We start from the raw sequence: 23,094 nt of genomic DNA on the forward strand, positions 1-23,094 counted from the left end.
GTGTATGATTGAATTTTTTTTTAAAATAGGATAAAATAAAAAAATAAATAAATTTATACTCTTTTAAGTAAAAGATAAATGTAAAATTCATTCATACCCAAATGAGTATTGAGACTGAGACTGCAGGGTACCGTGAGAGAGAATAAAGCGAGAAGGGGGTACTAACTAAATAGGGAAAGGCGGTGGGGGCGAGGAGGGAAGGAAGGAAGGATGGATAAATAAAGCGATAACTTCGGATCCGCGGGGGCCATGAACTTGGGGTCGTAGAATTTTGGTTGTGTAGAGCTAACCAAAGGCAGGCCAACCTAAACGACGAGTGGGGGTGGGTCCCCTTTTTTTAATATTTATTAAATTAATAAAATATATTAATAATACACAAATATATAAATAATAATAATAATAATAATAATAATATTAAAATTAAAGTCGCCACATTTCTATTTATTTATTATCCAATCCAATCCAATGGGCCAGTTGCGCTTGCTTTCTAAAAACCAAACAAATCTGCCGTACGTTTAATTATATGAAGGAAAATGGCATTCCTTCTAGAAGGTGTGGAGGGGTAATCTTGTCTTTCTACTCCCCCGAAAACAGCCCGCCCGCCCAGATTCATTCGTTTGCCCCATCTCTGCATTCGTGATTTGGAATTTTGGATAAACTTCACCTTCTCTGCCTCTCTTTACGTGTCTCTGTCTTTCGGAATTCTTATGGGGCCAATGCCAATTTTAGTGTCTTCTTTTCCTAAATTTTTTAAAAAAAAAAAGACAAGAAGAAGGCTAAATTTGTTTCTAAACCACAGGGATGTGGATGTTAAATATTATAAATTACATCAGGATCTACCCTTAATTAATTACACTACCCACACACGCTTTTAAGTAACTTCAGTGACCAGTGAATTGAAATAGAGAAGATGTAGAAGGAGAGGTGACTTGACCTATGGAGTTGTGTCAAGTCTTGATGGGAAAAATTGCACTCTTAGGATAGGGACAGAGGGAGGGATAAAAGGACCGGTGAGTGAGAAAAATGTTAAAAAGAAAGAGGAGATAAGATATGAATGGAGAAATTTGTACATGTCTTCACACTCTTCTTGGATAGTAAAGTTCATATATAAACAAAAGCAAAGAATTTCAACATAACTTCCACAACCATATAGAGTGGGGACGGAGGCCTTCCTCCTACGATTCAAGTTTCTTTGTTTTGGATTAATTCAATCACCCAAATTGTTAAGTTAGTAGGAAATCTTCGTCTAAGGGCGAATTTAGGGGGGGCAGGCACGGGCTGCAGCCCCCCCCCAAGATTCAGCCCTCCCCCAGATTTGCAAGGGAGGAGGGCTGAAATGGGTTATGGATCTGGGGGCCAGCCCTCCCCTAGATCTACTCCTAGATCCGCCCCTGTCTTCGTCCTTTCATGATTCATTACTTAGCATTCAAATTTTATAATTAAAACTAAATTATAAGATTAAGAAATTAGATGCAAAATATGAAAGATGGGGTGGTGTTTTTGGTTAGAAAAAAAAAAAAAAATGTGATGAGTGAGGGAGGGAGGGAAGGGAGGGACAGCTCCAAAGCGGGTCTCAATCATTCAAGCAATTAAACAAACATTGTCTGGATTAAAACTAATCACAAGTCAAGCTGAAAATAGAAGGCAGGAAGGGACCCACACAATACCCTAACTAACAAGGACATATATGCTGCTGGGGCTCCGCTGTCATCGCCAAATTTTGAAGCTTTTTTGGGCCCCACCTTAATCTCACTTTTATTTTATAAAAAAAAAAATCCAATCATCTGTGATTACTGGTGCTTTGCTCTGGAGCTCCAGATTTAATAATTGAAGCAAATAGATTATTTTTGTTTTTAAGTGTATTTTTCTGAATTTAATTGGAATCGAGTGCAGATGAGACTAATTTTCAATTTGGGTGGTTGATTTGAATTTGTTTTTCAATTTAGTCGGTTTGGAGTGTAAATTTATAAATTCATTCGTGATTAGTTTAAGTTTAGATTAATAAAAATTGATATCGACATAATTGATGGACACTTATTTTATAAATTAATACCAACATGATTCATGGACACTCATTCTTAAGTATTATTATTATTATTAAATCATAAATCAAGAGTTTTATCACCAAGTTTGAATTATATTTTTCATCAAAATATAAGTCAAACAGTTAGGGAAATAATATATCGGTATTAATTTAGTAGATTGTGAATTCGATTATCATTCTCTATAAGAGTTAAAAATCGACCGCGCCAAGCTTAAATCGCATTTATCTAATGAACAATGAACAGATGAATCATGGACTCATTGCATTGCATTTGCGTAAACACGATGTGATCCATCCAAAGTCCGCCTCCTTTTTAAAGCTTTTTTACACTTTTTTTTCTTATTATTTTATTCGTCCCTTCCTTTAGTGAAATTTACAATTTAACTTTTGCACTTACGTTTTATATTAATTAATTAATAGACTAAGATGTCGGGAAGACTCCGTCAAATTAAATGTCGTAGAAACGCTAAATCTATAAACGAATTTGATAAATAATTTTAATTAATTAATAAAAGTTAATTTTATTTAAAATTCATAACAATAAATGAATCTATTATTAATTTTATATATCACGTTGATTTATAAAAATTATGTATGATAAATAAAGCGAATGTTATGTAGTACTTGGAAGATTAATAAACTTTCATTAAAACGTTGATTGTAAAGAATTTTAGTGGCGTTTTAAAATTTGCGTGGGTCAACTTGATGGTCATTAAAAGTAGTCTTCATTTTATTAATTTATTTATATTATTATAATGTTAATTAATTCTAATATTTAGATATTAAAAAATTAATATGAAATTAACAAGAAGAATTGGCGGGAGTGGAAGAGAAAAAAGAGAGAGGCTATTTTGGCAATTAAATCTGACAAGTTTTATCTGCTTTTTTGTGCTGTTATTTTATTTGATATTAAAATTATTACGAAAATATTATTAGTACATCATTGTGTATATCTTGGGTTATATAATAATATACTAATGTTTAAAATATTCTCATTTAAGGCGGTGAGGCACAATGAGATGACGGGTATTTATATTATTTATGTGTATTGTGTAACACAAAATGTCTATAAATATTGTACAAATAGCGTGGCTCAAATTATTATTAGGTGGTGATGTAGTGTGTCTAAGGTCAAAATATAACTGGGAAAAGATTGAACTTGTGTTTGATTGGAATTGTTTTTCATGAAATTAAAAAAATATTTTTTTTCCATCTATTTTCAATCAAAGGGATCTTAAATTGTGCTTACATAATATTGTGAGTCTTCATTTAAAAGTATTAGATAAAGATAATTTATTATAAGTTTATAAAATTAAATTTTATATTTAAGACCTTTTCATATTGACTATCAATGTGGACTTGGGTTATGACACATCGACTATTATTAGAGTAAATTACAAAAAACATCTTTAAGTTTGGCAAAATAATAAGAAACTCTTAATATTTAAGAAATAGAAATAATTACTGTCAATCGTAAATTAATTTAATTATTAGTTTATTAAGAGGCGGTGGCCTCCAACGCTGCCACGTGGCGCTTCCACCTCCTTTTATTTTGCGGCTGAATTTAAGCCCAATTTCGGGCACGTTTTTACAGCAACGAACAGTAAACATAACAGAAAATAGCAGCGAGCATGCGACGTGAAATTGAGAGATTTTAGGCTTCAAATCAGGATTAAATCATGTTTAATCAGTGATTTAATTATCTAGGTATATAAACAAGCTAGTAATTAATATTATGTGCGGTCAGAATTTCTTTTAGGATTCAATTTTATTAATTTTGACAATAATTGAGATATTACAGTTTATATAACTTTGACCGCGTTTGGTCAAATCGAGTCTAAGGCTATCTTCGGAAAGGCAAGTTCTTTATACCCTAATTGTCGATTCTTTCGATATCAATTTATTTGACCTCCTTTCATTGATTTCGACTGTTAATAAATTATGGAATTTAAAACGGTGTGTTTTAAAATTTAATTTATTAAACTGGTTTGGAGGGTTTTATTCGTTGGTTGCCTACGGGGGTTTGTGCCACCCCCAAGCCTATGAGAATGATGTCGTACTCACCCGGGGCTAGGTTCTTAGCTGTCGGGTATTATTATTGGATTTTTGATTATTTATTGGCTAGAACGGTTGGACAGTGGGGGCAAGGGTTAGCTGTACGGTGACAGTGTGACTGTTGTACGGTATATCTTAGGCCGTCAGATGGCCTCTCCTGGTCACTGACCACTGACCGGTGTCAGGCACTGCCGACTAGCTCTACCGTTATGTGATTATAGCATGCCTAATTATATTTTATTCTTGTTGCATGGTTTGGTATGCACATGGGTACGGGCTGCATGTTGGGATTATCATGATTTGATTATGCTTGATCACGAACATTCTAGCTTGGTTAGGTTGCATCCAGCACGGGCATGTGCATCGTGTGTGATTTACTATATGGGCGGAGCATGGCCTGATGTCTGGATGTATGGGCGCCTTGTATCACATTGATGCTCATTACGCCTTGCATTTTATATGCATTGCATGGTTACAGGTAGTATTTAGTTCTCGGACGAGAGTACCGTTCCGAATGAGCCTATGGCTCGGCTGTCGGGAGTACCGACAGGGATACGAGTGACGGGAGTATCGACCCGGGATAGTGCGCACAGGTTTGTGGAGATTTATGTTGCCTTTTAGGGCAGCGGCAGATTGGTTTGGGACTTGGGTGCCAGGTGTTTTATGTGGGCCCCGATGACCGGTATGTGTTTTATTATGATGCACTGTTGCATTGTTGCGTCACATGACTTGTGTGTACATGTGGTTTTATATTTGGGGTGATCTCCTCTTCTGTTTCATTTACCGCCTTCCTTTTCATATAAACTTGCTGAGTCTTGCGACTCACCTTGCTTTCCATCATTCCAGGTAAGGGTAAAGCAAAAGTCGATGGCGAGGACCGCACCACCTAACAGCCAGCCGTGTTGGTAGGGTGTACAGTTAGCTGCCCCCGTCTTCTCTGATGTTTTGTTAGGAGTTCTGACTTTCATTTTTTACTGTGCCTGATTGTTCCTAGTATCTTTTATTTGTTGGCACAGGTGTCTGTATATTTTTATATACTCCGTGACCGCTGTTCCAGCGGGGTACTTGTGGGCGTGCATGTATATTGTTTTGCTTCCCCTGTTGTATTTTTCGTATGTATGCATGCCAGAGTATTTTTGTCTTGTATTTATTTCTCTTCCCTCCATGTAAGTGCTTTCGTTCGAATAGACCGGGCAGTTGGGATATCCGGGCGGGGGTGCTTACAACTTTTATTGTTAAAAAAAAATAAATGACTATTTTACTCAAAATTTCTCTCCTATCTTCTCGAATTTAAAAAATAAAAATAGGAAAACAAGAAGCAATTCACAACTATTGGTTGTTGGAGGCCATTCAGAGAGAGGGAAAGAGAGAGGGAGAGGAAGATAATGATAATAAACCTGACGACCTAGGTTAATTCACGATGAATCCAAATTTATTACAAAGAGAGAAAGATGATAATGATGATGAAACCAATTTGGCCCGAGTTTATTGTGAATAAATTTAAATGTTTAGATTCATCCATGATAAACCTTTATTGTAGAGAGAAAAAAGAAATAGAGTTTTATATTGCTCTTTTTGTGTGTGTGTGTTGAAGTTTCATTGCCAAACCATCATATTATTTGTTCAAATCCTTCAAGATCTAGAACATTTGTGCACATCTAGGAGGATAATAAACCTATCCTGTCTAAGTTTATTGTAGATGAATTCAAATGATTTGCAATGAACCCAAATTCATTATAGATAGAGAGAGTGTGTGTGTGTGAGAGAGAGACATATAATTATTATCTCCACTATTGTCATGTTATCATCTCCATTCAAATCATTTTAGATCTAGAATTTGGAATGTTGTTGTTTTTATTATCGTTGTTGTTGCTATCATTATAGTTGTTATTGTTGTTGTTGTTGTTGCCAACTAAAAAAGAGAAAGAAGTAGGGAATAGATTTAAGAAAGAAGACAAACAAAAATGAAAATGAGAAAAAAAAAGTTTTCAAATATAAAAATATTTTAGTCAATTTTAATATTTAACAAAGGTTAATTAATGATAAGAGAAATATTGTAACGTAACATTAAATTTTAGTGCTACCCATTATATTTTCTTAAACATCTTAGATATTTTTTGTAATTATGATAAATCTCAAATGTACTACATGATATTTTCTTTCATTTTTATAGTAAGAAGTGCATTTATATGAATTAATATAATGTTTTAAAGACAACATAAAAAGTTGTTGAGTTCATGATGTTTCGATGATGATTGTTTATCCAAAACTTTAATGTAATCATATTTTTTGTCCCAAAAGATGAATCGCTCACCCCAGGCGCCCCCACACCCGAATGTAATGATATTTCTTGAGGGTATGTTAAGATGGTTTTGATAGAATATGTTGAGGTTGTTTTGATAATGAATAAGCTCAATGAACTATGATAGATTTAACTATTCATGTGTTTTATCTAGCAATATTTATTAATATGTGTTGAATCTATTTATATGCTTTATCTATTAATATATTTATCTTTAGAAATATTCTAAAAATAATGGATGAGTGTCATATGAAGATCATGATATTCTCACTACAATAAAAATGATTTGTTGAGGCATCTTTTTTAGGGTATTTTTTAGAAAGTGTCCTCTAAAATACCATTTTAAGGCATAATCTAAAAAAGTGCCTCAATACAATAACTTTAATGAGGCACAACAATTAAGTGCCCTATAAAATATCATTTTAAGGCACAATTTAAAGAAGTGCCCCAATAAAACAACTCTAATGAGGCACGATAATGAAATGCCCTAATAGACAAATATAAGTGTCTTAATAAATAAATCTAATAGGGCATAATTTTTTAAATGCCCCATTAAAATAATTCTAACAAGACACTCTAATAAAGTGCCCTAATAGATAAATCTTAAGTGCCCCAATAGAATAATTCTAATGAAACTTAGATATACTATAAAATAAATATAGGCACATATATTAATAAGATAATGTGTAGATTAGGTGGTCATGTGTGTGCAAAAAGAAGGAAAGGTTCAGGGTTCGAGCTGAAGGAGAAGTAAGTTAGAGTTAAGAGATGGCCTTGTGGGGGATATGAAAAATAAATTTATAATGATTTTTGAGGCATTTTTAAGTGTCGCAACAAACTTAAATTTATAGTTGTTTTTGAGGCATTTGTAAGTGTCTCAATATGTTTTTGGAGCACAGTTACATGAGGCATTATTATTAATGCCCTAATAGATAAAATGCCCTAATAAACTATCTATTAAGGCATTTTTAAATGCCTCTTAATTCAAAATTTATTGTAGTGTCTAAGTGCTCAAAATATGTGACAGCATTATTCTAAGCCTAAGAGCAATCTGGTTTATATATATTTCTAATGTTTAAGAGTCAAATATTAAAATCTTAAGTGAATGATCAATATACTTACAATATACTCATGAGATGTTTCTTGAGTTTTGATCCATGGAGTTTATTTTGCCTATCTGATATTTAGTATTAAATTCTTAAGATACTCAATATTCTGAGATTAAATGAAAGAACACTTGAAGAACTTAAAAGGTGAATGATTATTGTTTAAAAGGTATAACATTCAAGTGTTTAGATCTTGTTGACACAAGCAGTTTTTGATCTAGTTAAAAGTTCAATTGAGTTACGTAAATTAATCATTCAAATATAAGTGTTTAATGCATTCAAGTAATAATATTTTGGATTATCTATCTTTCAAGTATTACTCAAAATATTCAATATTAGTATATGTGTATGATGCATTTTAGAACTCATAGAAAAGAAACCAAATATGATCTACTTCAGTTGAATAAATTCGACTTATGTGTGATGGGGTAAATATGAAAGAAAAATCATGTTACTCAAATTTCTACATCTTTTGTTGTGCTTTGATGTATGAACTAGGTAGAATGATCTTTTAACATGCATTATCCTCCACCTATTTGCAATCAAGAATAAATATATGGTATTAGAATATCTTATTATTTTACTCTAATAGAGCTTTTTAAGTAATCAAGTGAATGTGAATAGACAGTTTATTCTAACTAAGTTTCACAATAACACTTGAGCATTCAATGTCATCAATCAAAAAGATAAGTATTTGTGCTTGTTGTGTTAGAATATCTCAAAAAGTATTAAATTTGTCAAATCGAATATTTAAATAGATGTTGTAAGGGTCAATTGAATACTTGTTTGTTAATCTTAAATATCTCTTTGTTATATCTTAAATCGAGTGCTTAACATTGTATTCGAATTAATTAGTTAACAATCGAGTGAGAAGAGTGAGTTTAAAGTCTCTACATCATCAATCGGTTGATAGAATCTTTCAATAGAATATTTGTTAGGTTTCATATTATCAAGCCTTTGTTCCTTGATGATTAATTATCAACCGGGAGCTATGCTCAATCAAGTATTTTATCTTTCTTAGTTGAATAATCTTGTGTTCTAGTCAAATCAATAGTGCTAAACAGAGAGTGATTATCTGTATTAATTTTAGCAGTCGATTGATTGGGATAATTCTCTCAAATATTAGCATAATATATCTTACTTGATCTAAGTAAAAAGGCAAAAGAGTTAGATTTCGATGATGTATCTTTATTGGAGTTAAATCATGGCTTGATTTGAGCATTGAATATAATATGTTTGGATCAAGTATCTTAAGTTAAAATTTCAAAGTGGTCAAAATTTTAGAATAAATTGATAACATTTCATTTGAGTATTTAATGTCTCACTTGAATGATGCTATGTTCATTTGAGTGATAGAATGTTCAATAGAGCGAAATTTGCTCATCAATCCACTAAGAATAAAGCTTACTCGAGTGAATTTTTGATTGGCATAAATTGTTCTCCATTTTTGCAGAAGTTTTTGACTAGTAGAAGCTTTTAGTCGAGTGAACAACTATGCTAATACAATTTTTTTTCTTCACTCGACTCTTATTTTGTTTTATCACTCGATTATCAGTGTGTTAAAATTGAAAAATAAAGTCATTAAATTAATTGTTATAGACAAACCAAAAGTGGTATGTTTTGATAATGATAATTAAAAAAAAGACTTTTTAAATATTTTTTAGCATAATATATATATATATAATCATTGTGAACAAAAAATCTAACAGCTATGAAGAGAAATAGCATAAAAGACAAATGGAGACTCAAGTAAAAGTTGCTGATGTTGAGCTATGTTCTCAATCATTATTCTCAAGCACAAAGAGAGCTTTGAAAGCATACATTCTGCTTTAGAAAAAGAAAAAATGTGCCTTACCTTCCAATTTTCTTAAATCTCTATAATTTGTTAGAGAAGTTCATTTCTATTGTAAGCTTTCATTGCAAAATTCTTTTGTATTCTTTATACCTTTGCTTCTTGTAAGTTTTAGAGGTTATCGCTTAATCTTTAAAAAAAAAAAAAGTAATCACGCCTTATCCGATAAAAGATAATAATTGTAATTCATCTATTGAAAAAGTCATTGTATTGTGATTATGACTAATCTCTTTAAAAGATAATGATTGAAATTGAGCTTTTGAAAAAATCATTGTAAAGTGATTTGTAATTGATTTTGTTTGAAAAACTACCTAATGAGTTGGTTAAAATTTTTGATGAGAAGTCAAGAAAGTGGAGTAGGCTAATTGAGCCGAATCGCTATAAAATTTTACGTGTTCTATTTTGTTAATTTCTTTTTCATTTCAATGCTTACATTTTACATCCTATAGCTTTATGCTTGTTTTTGAAAGTTGCAAAAATATATAAGTTTCTAATAAATAACTCGTAGCAATCATACTCAAAAGAAAGTTTTAAGTTTTATTTGTAGCAAATTTATCATTGGTTTTAATACTAACAACAACAGGTCTAAAAGATTCATTCTGCTTGAATAGAATTTGCATTACACTTATTACATTTAATTTTCTATTAAGATTACACCTAAAGCATTAGTATTTGTAATTTGAAAGAGTCAAAATAGTCTTATACAAAACTTTTTATCAAGAAAAGTTTAAAATATTCAAAACTAAATAGTAGAAAATAATAACAAGACTCTCGTATAAAAAGTTTAATTACAAATATGAAAAAAAAAAAAAAAAAGGACCAACAAGTCTTGAGAGAGATTTTTGGGTAAATATAATCTCTGAAATCTTATTCAAAAGTTATGTAATCGATAAGGGTAATTCAAATTCTAGTTGATTCAGAAATATCAATGATGATTATCACAATTCTGTCAGCTCAACTATAAAAACGTGAGTGACGTTCATTAAAGGGAAGTAATTTTTATCCATAAAAGGGTTCTGTTATTTCTTTTGATTATGAGAATTTAATTTAAATATCAGAATATTTGTGTAATAAATACATTTGTGTCATTTGTTTGGTTCTATTTTTACAAAATTTTTGAAGGTTGAAGACAAATTCCTAAATAAATATATATATATATATATATATTATGTATTTGAGCAGCAACAATAAGAAGGATGAGAAAAGTTTGTGTGATTACACACATAAATTAAGAAAAAGAAAGAAACCAAAAAAAGAAATTTGAAGTGAAAAAAAAGGAATGAAAGACAAAAGAAGGTAACCGAAAATAGAAAGAAAACGTGAGGAAATTGTGATCAAACTTATCCGGTGAGCCCAAAATATCCATCGAGAATAAGAAGCATTAAATGAGAGTTGTGATTGTATATATTTGTGGGAGCCTCCACCCACCTGCCTAAGCTTCATTTTAATTCCTCTCCTTCTTTGAATCTATCCACAACTTCAGATTGACAAATGTAACCGCAACGATAACAGATTGCCGTAACGTTACTTAAAATAACGTATGTATATGTTTTGTTAATTGATAAGTTTGCCTATTCATATGCAGATTTCAAATTTAAAATTAAAGAAATGGGATTAGAAATCAATCACCAATATAAAATTTTAGAGATGATCAACTTTATATGACTCTCAATATTCGTATCTTCGATTGTATCAAAAAAGATAAATTATAAGTTGGATCTTTGAACTTTATAAAGGATGAAAATCGAAATCGTAACTCATTTAAATTTATACAAACATATTGTTTATCCGATCACTCGATCTATGTGTTATGATGAGATAATATAAATATAAAATTAGAGGTGGAGGATTAAAATTAAATATCATGAATTATTAAATAAACTGAGTGAGTGATGTTATGTTGATGATGTCGGCATGGGTAAAGCAAGCAGGCAAGCAGAGGATCCTGAGGCATTGGGATGTATGTACAAAAGAAGAGATAAGGATGGAGAGAGTGAGCTGTGGATGCAGTGTGTTAAGTGTTGTTTGAATAGAAACCAATTAATTAATAATAATAATTAAGATGGAGGGAGGGAGGGAGGCTGACTGACTTGACTTGCTTGTGGTGGTGGTGGGGACATGAATACGATTGATGGATGGATCATTTTATCAGAGGCGCGGCGGTGGCGGTGCATATCTTTGTCAGCGTTTCGTGTGTTTCATGTTGGATGTTGCAATTGCAGACCATGACTCGATGCATATCTCAACTCTTCTTCTTTTCTTTTTTTTTTTTTCTTTTTTTTTCTTGTTAATTAATTAATTAATTAATTATAAAAAAATATTACTATCTTATCTCATCTTATCCTGTTCATGCATAAGGTAAACATCAACTTGGTTAACTTCTATTTATTAACATCTCCTTCTTTCTTAAAATTATTATTATTATTGCGGTAACGCTGACTTTAGATTTAGATTTTTTTTTTTAAAGATAAGGTCTTGTTGTGGTTGTCGTGTAGCCAAAGCGTGATGGGCACGCTATTCCGCTGTTCTAGAAGAAGCATAAAATAAAATTGGAAAAGTAAAAGGCCAAACCAAAGGAAACACACAGACAGGAAAACGAAATTAGTGGTGGAGATCACATCAGATCAGATCAGATCAGATGGCCCAACTCTCCATTATAGCTTACCCTTCTTTGGGCTTTTTTTGTCTTTTCATTCAAATAAATCTGAATTAAACAAACACCCACGCACGCACATGTATGCCCTAATATTGTAACTGAAATGTCACATTTCTCACTATTAATTAATTTATATATAAGGGTTGAAGAAGAACATGGGTTTTAAATCCTTCCTCTATACATAATGTATGTATGATGATAAAATTAAATATCCAAATAGCTCCCAGCTCAGAGCAATGATGTTCGAATCTCAATAATTTTTATTGTTATTGTTGTTATAATAATACCCAAAATTAAATAATCAATTATGTTTATTTATTTACAGTGAGATCTCATCGTCTCATTAGGGTGCTAACGTTAATGGGGTGTATTTTGGGCCAGCAAGCGAAGTAAGAAGTCGAGAGAGGGGTCCTCAAGTACTTGCTGGGCCCAAGCCCAAGCCCAAGCCCATCCAGGACGTTAGCTAGTTAAGTTCTGGTTGCAGTGTCGTATTTATGTGACGGACGGACGGTCGGTCGGTGGGTCACCAACCGACCCCCATTCATTAGATGTCAACTTCAACCGTTGATCTTAATTAGTGTAAGAATCTGGCTTAAAAGTGGAAGGTGTGGATTATTTTGATGAAATTATATTATTATATTTAACAACAAGAACAGGGTTCAGTTCTTTCTTTCTTTCTTTTATAGGCAGAATTTTTTTTTTTAAAAAAAAAATTATGGGGAGCTTGCAACTTAGTTGATTCCCTTTTTTTTTTTTTTTTTTTTTACTTTTGAGGGTTCTTTTTATTAAATAAATTTAATATTTTTCAATGACTTAAGTATCCGGACTTCTACTTAATCTCGAAAGAGATTAGTCTTTTTTCTTGATTTAATTTTTAGATAAATTTGATGTGATTTAAAGTTTATACGTTTTCAATCAGACATACACTCAATTTTTATTTTTATTAAAAATTAATTTTTCATCACTTTGAAAAAAAATTAAAAAATTTTATCACTTGTGTCGTGGGAGTAAGGGTAAATTTGAGATTTTTATTTATATGGAATAGAAGGAAGTGGTTAGTTGCATTTAGATTTGATTTTAGGGTTCCCCTGTTGTACCAAACTACCAGAAATGCCATCAGTACATGTATATATATATGAGTTTTATCACTTGTGTCTCGTGGGAGTAAGGGCAAATTTGAAATTTTTATTTATATGGAATAGAAGGAAGTGGTTAGTTGCATTTAGATTTGATTTTAGGGTTCCCCTGTTGTACCAAACTACCAGAAATGCCATCATTACATGTATATAAATATATATATATATATGTGTGTGTGTGTGTAGAGATGGGGGCAAAGATGCGGACCTCTCTCCTGCTCTCTGCTTTGCCTCCTCTCCTTTCCCTTCCATTCAAAGTTGAATGCTGTGTCTTTTTGGTTACCACGCCACGCGCCTACTCCATTCCCCTCCTCCTTTTCCCTCCAATTTATAACAACCTGTACTATACATACACCTTAAGGCCCTGCAGCAGCCCCCTTCTTGGACAATTAGGAATTAGGATCCTAATCCTAATCCTAATTAATCTGCCACTGCCCTACTTAATTATTTAAGGGAATCATCTCATCAAGTGCTAGTGCTACCTACTACTAGTGCCGGGGCACAGTTTTAATTTAAACACTCTCGTTAATTATATTTTAATTTGTAAAGTAACACAGTTTTAGAACACAACAAACACTGGCTCTCATAATTACTACTATATTAATTACCACTCCAACCATTTTCTTAATTAGTTGACAACTTCCTTAATTAAATCTCTTATTATTATTATTATTATTATAAAGAGACTTTTAATTGAGTCAACGTTAAAATAAGTGTTTTAAAGAGCATAGCAGTCCCCACTTTTACTTTGATGGAAATATGTGCTAAAGATGTAAGTGTATTTTAAGGGATTGAGTTTAAATTATAATAAATTAAAATTTATATTAATAAATCATGAGTTTAATTTCTTATTTTGTGTAATGAAATAAAATTTTTATTTATAATTTATTTTTTTTATCAAAATTAAGCAACCAACAAGTATGCAAGACTCAAAAGAATTAAGATGTAAGTTTAAAAAAAAAATATTAAATTTTAATAAAAGAATATAAGAATAGCACGCGCCCGAAGTGCACGTGCAGAGAGTAAGCAAGCGATGCCCGGCCCCACTGGATGCTTTCTTTTCTTTTAACCCAGGCATTACCCAAGTGGTCATCTTCTACTCTCTCGGCCGCTGACTCTATAAATCTCTCTCTTTCTCTCCCTCCCTCTCTCTCTCTCTCTATATATATATTGCAGGGTGAAGCTATTAACTACTATTTAACCACCAGCTGCCCCAGAAAAAAGAAGAGAAGAGAAGGAAAGAAAAAAAAAAAAAAAAGATTGCAGTAGTGAGATACGCTGGCAATGGAATGATCTATGATGATGGGTAGTCGGCTTTCGCCATTAACAGAGGAACCCATCATCAACGAATTAGAGGAGAGCAGCAGCACTAGTAGCAGCTCCAAGAAAGCTCAAACATGGCGTAACTGGCTCAAGTCCCTCCTCTTCTCCAAGAAACATTCTCATCTCAAGATCCTCCTGAGCGTCCTCGCCTGCCCCCTCTTCCCCGTCTCTCTCCATGATTCCAACATCAATATTAACCAACCTTCCTTCTCCCAGGTAATCAATAATTAGTCCTCTCTCTCTCTCTCTCTCTACATTCATACGTGTATATATGATCTGTTAGATTTAGAACTGCAGGCTCTTCGTCTTCTTGGTTAGTAGAGTTATTATATTATATATATATATATATGTATTGTTCTTTATTTAAAGGGTAAAGTTCACAACTTGATTAATAACTACTAATGTTGCTGGCCAAAAGCATAGCATTGGTACAGGGTTTATTTGACAGCTGCTTTTAATTGTTATATATTTCTTTCTTTTCTCCGTTTGCACTGGGAAGAGGAAGACCACAACAAGAAGTGCATGCCCTACTCTACTGTTTTTTTGCTTCTCTTTTAATCATCTACTTTCCTCCTTTCCAAGACCCACCACTTTTCCTCAGTGACTTTTGTGTTAATAAAATGTTCTTGTGCTAAAGCAAGTAAAAAAAAATACATAATTTTTACATCTATCAAGAAGTACTGTTTTGTAGACAAAATTAAAAAAATATATATTATAAGCAGTTGACAGTTGTTATTTTTTAATGCTTTTAATTAATTTGTAGAAAAATGCTCTATTTTTGTTTTCAAAACGGGTTTAGGAGATCAGATCAGATGAAGATATGATTATATTTTCAATTAATTTCTTCAAGTTGAATACCTTGATCTCCAGAATGGAAGCCAAACAAACCCATGTTGATATATATATATATAAAGGTGGCAGCATTTAATTTCATTAATGAATGAACTAATGCAGCAGGTCTCATCCTCGGCGGAGTACATAATACAGCATTTCACGGCCGCGACGGCCTGCCGGAAACTGGAAGGGACGGTGAAGAACATGTACGCAACCGGAAAGGTGACGATGGGCATGGTTGACGAGCTGGGGTCCGCGGGCGGAGCAGCCGCCGTTGCCCACAAGGGGTGCTTCGTGATGTGGCAGATGGTGCCTGACAAGTGGCTGATTGAGCTGGTTGTGGGCGGGCATAAGGTTGTAGCCGGCAGCGATGGGAATCTGGCTTGGCGACACACCCCTTGGCTGGGCGCTCACGCTGCCAAAGGCGGGGTTCGCCCTCTCCGGCGTACCTTTCAGGTAACAATCAACCACCCCAGCCCACCCCCCTTCTACGAAAGACCACAAACTTTACTCTGAATCAGATGAACCATAATGATAATAATAACACAAACTTTACTCTGAATCAGATGAACCATAATGATAATAATAAATAATAATAAGGGATTGTGGAAAGTGAAAAGTGGAAACCAACCAGGTGGACTGCTCGCTCGTGCCCCTCACGTGCGTGTCTCGTCCTTTTGTCCTTCTCATCCTTATTATTAAACTATATATATTATCTTTTGAGTTTCTAAATTTTAATTTTAGTAACAATTATTTTATTTTAATTTTTAGTTTTCGTTCTTACTGAGTGTCTATTAGCCTTAGGGGGTGATGTTCTGATGACGCCCAGAACAGGCCCAGGACAGAGCCTTAGGGGTGAAGTTAAATTTTTGTATGTTGGGAGGGTGAATCAAGGCTTTTGACAAAAGTAGGCACTAATATAATAATAATAATAATTGATGCAGGGACTGGACCCTCTGGCTGTATCAAGCGTCTTCTCCCAAGCACAATACGTGGGCGAGAAACGGATGATGGGCGTGGATTGCTTCGTGTTGAAGCTGTCTGCCGATCAGACGGACCTGGTTGATCGCAGCGACAACACCGCCGAGATGATCAAGCACGTCATGTTCGGATACTTCAGCCAAAGAAGCGGCTTGTTGGTGTACCTAGAGGACTCTTACTTGACCAGGATCCAGTCCCCGGGGGCCTATCCCACCTACTGGGAGACCAGCATGGGCACCAAGATCGACGACTATCGGGCGGTGGAGGAGGGCGTCATGATCTCTCACTCCGGCCACTCCACCGTCATCATCACGAGGTTCGGTGATAACCCCAAGGCCGTCACCCGAATGGAGGAGGCTTGGGTGATCGATGATCTAGCGTTTAACGTGGCGGGACTGTCGATCGATTGCTTCATTCCGCCGGAAGAGGTGCAGAAAGAGTACCCAGAGGAGTCGCTAGTATGGCGGTCGCCGCTGCATCTGTGATTTTGATCGATTGGTTGATGATGAAGCCTGAAGATTTTCTTCACCTCGAATTAATATTAGGTTCAGTTTGTAGTCGTCTGCACTGCAGTGACTTTGACTTGCTTGTTAACCCTCCCGTCCTTTCTTTTAATCCAAAAGCTTAAGATAAAAAGGAAAATAAGTCCCCTCTCCTATTCGTACAGAAGTATTATATCTCGCGATATTTATTCAACCGATTCTCTCTCTCTCTCCCCTTCCTTCGCGATATTTATTCAACTGATTCTCTCTCTCTCTCCCCTTCCTTCGCTGAATCGATCACCCGCCGCCATTCTTCGTCTTACCTTCTCTTGTCGCTACAATCTCTGTCGCGTTGCCTCTACCACGTTATCTCTACCACCTTGCCCCTTCGCATCTACCGTCTCATCGCTATTCGCCTTTGTAGCGCCATTGCCGCCTCCTCTCGTCTTACTGTCTTGTCGTTAAGGCCAACGGTGTGAAAAGGAGAACGAGAGAGAGATAGAGATAAAGAGAGAGAGATGATATTGGATAGATAAAAACTTCTCCTTTTTTTTTATCTTATTATTATTATGGATAGAATCATAATTTAACCTAATTCTAAATCTAAATGTATTTACATTTTAGACTACCAAGAGGCTAAATAATATATAGTTCTATTGGATCCAATCTTCTTCTTCTTTTTTTATTTACTTTCATATATGGATGATCAACCAATAAGTAGTCCTTATGATTTTTTTTTCTTATATTTTCTTTGATGAATATACGTAATAAATTTAAACTTGAAGTGGGAGAAGAAATTAATATGAGAGTAATATTCTCCTGTCCAATTTCTCATATTTTCTTTGATGAATACACGTAATAAATTCAAATTTAAAGTGGGAGAAGAAGTCAATATGAGGGTAATGTTTTGTTGTCACATCAATGTCGGACAACATAAATTATTGCCTAACGCAGATAATAAAATATTGGTGGTTAATATGATGTCCCACGCTAACATCATTTCACAAAGATATATTTGGGTGAATACATAAATATATTCATGTACTTTATTAAAAAAGTATTATAGCTTTCTAAACTTTCAAAAATGTCCTATTAGACTTCTATATTTCAAAAAAAATAAAACTATTAATTACCTCAACAAAGCAAGTGAACACTAAAGCATGACCATTGTTATAATGAGTTTATATATATATAATATAATATAATTAATTGATCAGAGTAACAATGAACTTAACTGATCGAAACAGTAAATTTATAGGATTGATTGGAGTAATAGTGGATTTATATATATACTTATATATATATATATCTATAATCAATCCATTACAACAAGAAATGATTGTCGGGAAAAACAACGAGAATCGAATGACAACGAGCTTGATTAGTTTGACGACAAGCTCGACAGATTTCGACGCTTTGGTATAGGAACGACGACAAGCTCAACAAAGGTGCAAATGATGATGGAGAAGACGGAGGGAACGACGAGCAAGAATGGTTGGTTGGACGGTCTATACAAAGTATAGGAAAAGAATAGAAAAAGAAGAAACCTAAAATCCTTACCGCATGCATTTCACTACCACCATATTTTCTAATTATTGTTTATTGAGATGCTTAATAGTTTTATTTTTTAAAAATACAAATATCTAACGAGATATTTTAAAAATTTAAGGTATCATAATAATTTTTTTTTAAAGTACAAAGATACATTTATGCCTTCACCTTATATATTTTCTTCCCCTTACTCTTTAGTGTTAATTAGTTTCCTACTTTCCTTCAATCTAATATATATTGTATATGAGGAGTTTTATGTAACTTTTGGAGGGAGAAAATTGATACACTCCAACCTACTTCTTGTAAGTCAAAAGACACAAAACCCACCAAAGAAAAGAAAATGTTAGGAGCAAATCGCTCAAATAATACTTAAAAAGACAAAAAGGATCAATGAGTGATATGATGATATAGTTTTTGAACAGACCAAAAAAGAAAAAAAAAAAAAAGCGCTCAAAATCGTTAATTTTAATAATTAATTATTTAAATTTTATTTTTTAAGATATAAAATTACTAATTTTATTTTATGATGAATTTTTGTTTGAATTTATATTATATCATTTTGTTGTTTTCGTTCTAGAACTCTTCAAGTCTACGAATTATTTTCTAATATTAGATAATAAATCGTGAAGTGTCTTAACTTCTCAAGTTCACATATCATTTTTCATTGTTAGGTAATAAATAGTAAAATGTAAATTAGTAATGCAAAAAAAAAAAAAGAAATAATATAAGAAATGAAGTTATTGTAGAACTTTTTAATTTACAAGACTTATTTGTAAATTTTTTATATTTTTTATTTATTCATCTTTTATGTTTCTAGATCTTTTATTCTTGTCTATATTATTAATTGAAAAAGATTTATTTTTTAAATTTAATTAATAATTTTACATCTAAAAAAAAATTAATATTTATTTATATTATTAAAAGAACATCGAAATAACTCTTAACTAAAATTACAAATAATCTTAAGCTGGCTTGAGAGGATAGATGAACATTTTATTTCTATTTTATTTTGAATTTAGGAAATTATCCTAAGGGAAGCAGCAATAGAAAGAATCGATCTAAATTGGACGAGAAATTAAGAAGACAAACCATTTTCATTTTTACGTCCCGTTCCGCGAGTGTTATATACATACATACTCTCACAAGATGACTGGGGAAAACGATAATGTTTCATCCACCATTATCAATATTATTGAATGATTATGTATGTATTTATTATGACCAACTACTGCCGTGCCACCAATAAATTTCAAGGACTCTGTCCCGGGCTTTCAATGTGTCTAGATGTTAGCAAACCAGACCAAATTTCACCCCACATGCAGCAGCCCCGCCCGTACCAGATTACTTCATCATCAGAGAATAGGATCCAATAGTATCCAAGTCCAAGAAAAATCCTCCCAAAGCAGAATCCCCCAACAGGATTACGACACCTGTTTGAAGACGACCGTGCACATCTGACAGTGCCCAATTCGGATCCAGTTAGGCAAACAAACCCAAAAACTAGACTAAACCAAACCAAACCCAACAGTCTTTTGGGTTTCTTCTGTTTCTCAGTGTTGCTCTTAGAGAGGCAGCCTTCCACACTAAACAAAGTTCAGTCAGCTTTCTGCAGCATATTAAGGCGTTTTTCATTTGAATTTGTTGGTGTTTGGGGGGTGTGTGTGTGTTATGGATTTGGAAACTCCATTGTTAGTGCAAAATGAAGAATCGGGTTTGGATTCAAGGAGCTACTGCTGCAAGTTAGGGAACTCAGTTGCCTTGTTCAAGCACAGTTTCTTCTCTAAACTGCCGGACAAGCTTCGGTCTGGCCTTGATCCCGACACCCCTTTCCAGATTGATCTCTCTAAAACCACTGGCTTAATCAAAGGTAACTCATATTGTACATCACATTTGCTCATCCATCATCATGATCTGCTCTATATGTGCACATATATATATGTGTGTGTGTGTGTGTGTTTATGGCTTTGAGCAGGAGAGAAAGAATACTATGAAAGGCAATTTGCAACGCTCAAGTCTTTTGAAGAAGTCGAGTCCTGTCTGAACTCCTCATCAACCCAAGTGGTTGAAGATGATGATGAGGAGGAGGAGCAACTCCGCCGAGAACAAACCCAGCACGAAAGAGCAATGACCATCTCCAACTGGGCCAACATTTTCTTACTGGCTTTAAAGGTATGTAATTAAATTAACCCATCTTCTATGCTTCTTCCGATCATTTCCATTTTATCTTTTTTTATGAAATTAATTATTAGGGTGTGATTGGGAGGTGCAGATTTATGCTGTCATCAGAAGTGGATCTTTGGCCATTGCTGCATCGACGCTGGACTCTCTGCTTGATCTCATTGCCGGCGGCATTCTTTGGTTCACCCACTTGTCCATGAAAGACATCAACATATATAAATACCCTATCGGAAAATTAAGGATGCAACCGGTTGGCATCATCATTTTTGCTGCTGTCATGGCTACACTAGGTATATCCTTTTCTTTCTTTCTTTCTTTCTTTCTTTTTTGTTTTTAAGTAATGAGAAACCCACAACCATTGTCCTTTAATTGTGCACCATGTGAAATCCCCCTGCACCCTCAATTACCTAGAAACCATCCGCACAAGGTAAGCATACAAACATCTGTATGTGAGTTTGCCATTATGAAAATTTAAACCTCTAATCACAGAAGAGACCACTATAGACCTCATTGTGGAAACCTCTTTGAAAAGTGACCACAAAAACGACTCTACCAACTCTCAACAAACAGGGAGTTAGCCCCTTATAAATAGTAATTAGTTCCTTCATGTTATATATCTGGCTGCTGCAGGTTTCCAAGTGTTGGTTCAGGCAGCAGAACAACTGATCAAAGATGAGCCATCTGAGAAGATGAATTGGGTGCAATTGACTTGGTTGTATGCAATTATGCTGACAGCAACTGCAGTCAAGCTTGCTCTCTGGATTTACTGCAGAAGCTCAACAAACAAGATTGTCCGCGCATATGCCAAGGTTTGTGCTCTAGCCCGAAACAAATTGGTGGTGTTATTATTATTATTATTATTATTTTGTCTTTTTTTCCTGGGATTTGTTCATAAACCCCAAATGTTGAAATTTTTTTGACATTTATCCAAAAAACCAGGCACAGTAAGATAAAGACTTGACATGTTGTTTGTTATTGTCATCAACATAAATGCCGGCAAGTAAATGCTAATAAAAGTTCCTAGTAATGGTGTATCTACTGGATCATGATTGATAGAAGGTGAAAAGCAGTTGCTATATATACTAAATTTTGTGTTGTGTGAATGAAACTGATTTGCAGGATCATTATTTTGATGTGGTGACAAATGTGGTTGGTCTGGTGGCTGCTGTGATGGGAGATAAATTCTACTGGTGGATTGACCCAGTTGGTGCTATTGTTCTTGCTGCCTATACCATTTCAAATTGGTCTGGGACTGTGCATGAAAATGCAGGTTACGTCTCTTTTTACTTCTCAATAATTTCTTGCCTTTCTCTGTGTCATTCCATACTAGTTTGAACTTTCTTGTAAACCATCTACTCCCTCTAAAACTATCAAACTGTAAACCATCCAATCGGTCAAAGGCAATTGCATGTAGGTTCAAGAAAAGAAGAACAGCTGTTTTGAACACACACACACACACTCTCTCGTTGTGGGCTTAGTTGAATCTTGGATGTAGTGTTGGCAATGTTTCTTTCATTAGCTCATGGGCTAGGCTTCAACTATCTTCAAGAATCGTTACGCGCCTCTAAGGCTCTAAGAGTTTTTTCTTTTTGCTAAATCTAAGGCTCTAGAGTTAAATATCATTATTTCTTCCACCTAAATTGTAACACATCTTCAATATGAGAGTTCTGCAAGGATATTTATCAGTTTTTGAAGCAATTTCATTTCAACCAACCATCGAGGCCTATAGTGAGGCAGTTCTAATTAATCAGAGAATTATGTCTGATGAATTTTATGTATATGTTACAGTGTCGCTCGTTGGACAATCAGCTCCTCCAGAGGTTCTGCAGAAACTCACGTATCTAGTACTCAGGCACCATCCTCAAATCAAAAGGGTTGACACAGTCCGTGCCTACACCTTTGGTGTTCTATATTTTGTTGAGGTCTAATCTGCTAGCTGCCAGATATATATTCTTTTCTTTTTTGAATAAGTGTGTGTTTGGAGTATGAAATTAAATACTGGAGTGCATGCAGGTTGACATAGAACTGCCAGAAGACTTACCATTGAAAGAAGCCCATGCAATCGGAGAGTCTCTGCAGATTAAGATTGAGGAACTCCCTGAAGTTGAGCGAGCCTTTGTACACCTCGATTTTGAGTGTGATCACAAGCCAGAGCACTCCATTCTAAGCAGAATTCCCAACAAGCAGCCTTGATTCATTCTATAACGCCATAGAGAGAGCAGCAGTTAATATTTGAGTTAAAACCCGGCAATATATATATATATATGTTAGCAAAACTCCATATTTCCCGTTGGCCTAGCAATGAACATTGTCTCCGAGCATTTGATTGTGGTGCCTGCAAGGAACATCATCAGAGTTTTTTAAGTTAGAAAGGAGGTCACTTGAGACTGTAGAACCAAAAGGCTAATTGTCACTGGGTCAACCACACATCTTACCAATTGTTTCTGGCATGTACACCTGTGACATAAGGATGGAGAGTAAAAGCCTGATAGAGTTCTCTCCCACTTTCCCCAGTATTTGTAAAGTACTACTCCTCTGAGCATTTTTATGTACCTTTCTTCTGCATTTGTTCTGTGGCATCCAGATTCATCTTC

General features: G+C 34.1%; 3 protein-coding genes across 4 annotated transcripts in view; all 3 read left to right on the top strand.

The window, feature by feature from the left end:
- Positions 1-23,094, top strand: part of LOC127790845 (uncharacterized) — a 116,670-nt gene that overhangs the window by 15,786 nt on the left and 77,790 nt on the right. The gene's annotated exons all lie outside the window — the stretch shown is intronic.
- On the top strand, positions 14,268-17,442 carry LOC127790842 (uncharacterized). Of its 2 annotated transcripts, none has more exons than XM_052320559.1 (3): positions 14,268-14,690; positions 15,429-15,764; positions 16,253-17,442. In XM_052320559.1, exons 1-3 carry the CDS (start codon positions 14,448-14,450, stop codon positions 16,772-16,774), a joined length of 1,101 nt encoding a protein of 366 aa, XP_052176519.1. In that variant the 5' UTR covers positions 14,268-14,447; the 3' UTR covers positions 16,775-17,442. The 2 variants fall into 2 exon arrangements, with proteins under 2 accessions (XP_052176519.1, XP_052176520.1); XM_052320560.1 differs by having other exon boundaries at positions 15,432-15,764; positions 16,253-17,441.
- LOC127790841 (metal tolerance protein 4) lies at positions 19,670-23,070 on the top strand. Its single transcript, XM_052320558.1, has 7 exons — positions 19,670-20,189; positions 20,295-20,491; positions 20,592-20,790; positions 21,131-21,309; positions 21,620-21,770; positions 22,289-22,422; positions 22,514-23,070. The coding sequence occupies exons 1-7, from the start codon at positions 19,991-19,993 to the stop codon at positions 22,691-22,693; spliced, it is 1,239 nt and encodes a 412-aa protein (XP_052176518.1). The 5' UTR covers positions 19,670-19,990; the 3' UTR covers positions 22,694-23,070.

This window comes from Diospyros lotus, chromosome 14 (genome assembly GCF_014633365.1).
Source record: "Diospyros lotus cultivar Yz01 chromosome 14, ASM1463336v1, whole genome shotgun sequence".
NCBI classification, from domain to species: domain Eukaryota; kingdom Viridiplantae; phylum Streptophyta; class Magnoliopsida; order Ericales; family Ebenaceae; genus Diospyros; species Diospyros lotus.

Bases quoted from the DNA above. Each gene is read 5' to 3' on its own strand.
- LOC127790842 (XM_052320559.1), top strand. From the start codon at position 14,448: ATGATGATGGGTAGTCGGCTTTCGCCATTAACAGAGGAACCCATCATC. The intron at 14,691-15,428 runs GTAATCAATAAT...GAACTAATGCAG, and splicing joins ACCAACCTTCCTTCTCCCAG to CAGGTCTCATCCTCGGCGGA. The intron at 15,765-16,252 runs GTAACAATCAAC...TAATTGATGCAG, and splicing joins CTCTCCGGCGTACCTTTCAG to GGACTGGACCCTCTGGCTGT.
- LOC127790841 (XM_052320558.1), top strand. From the start codon at position 19,991: ATGGATTTGGAAACTCCATTGTTAGTGCAAAATGAAGAATCGGGTTTG. The intron at 20,492-20,591 runs GTATGTAATTAA...TGGGAGGTGCAG, and splicing joins TTTTCTTACTGGCTTTAAAG to ATTTATGCTGTCATCAGAAG. The intron at 21,310-21,619 runs GTTTGTGCTCTA...ACTGATTTGCAG, and splicing joins TTGTCCGCGCATATGCCAAG to GATCATTATTTTGATGTGGT.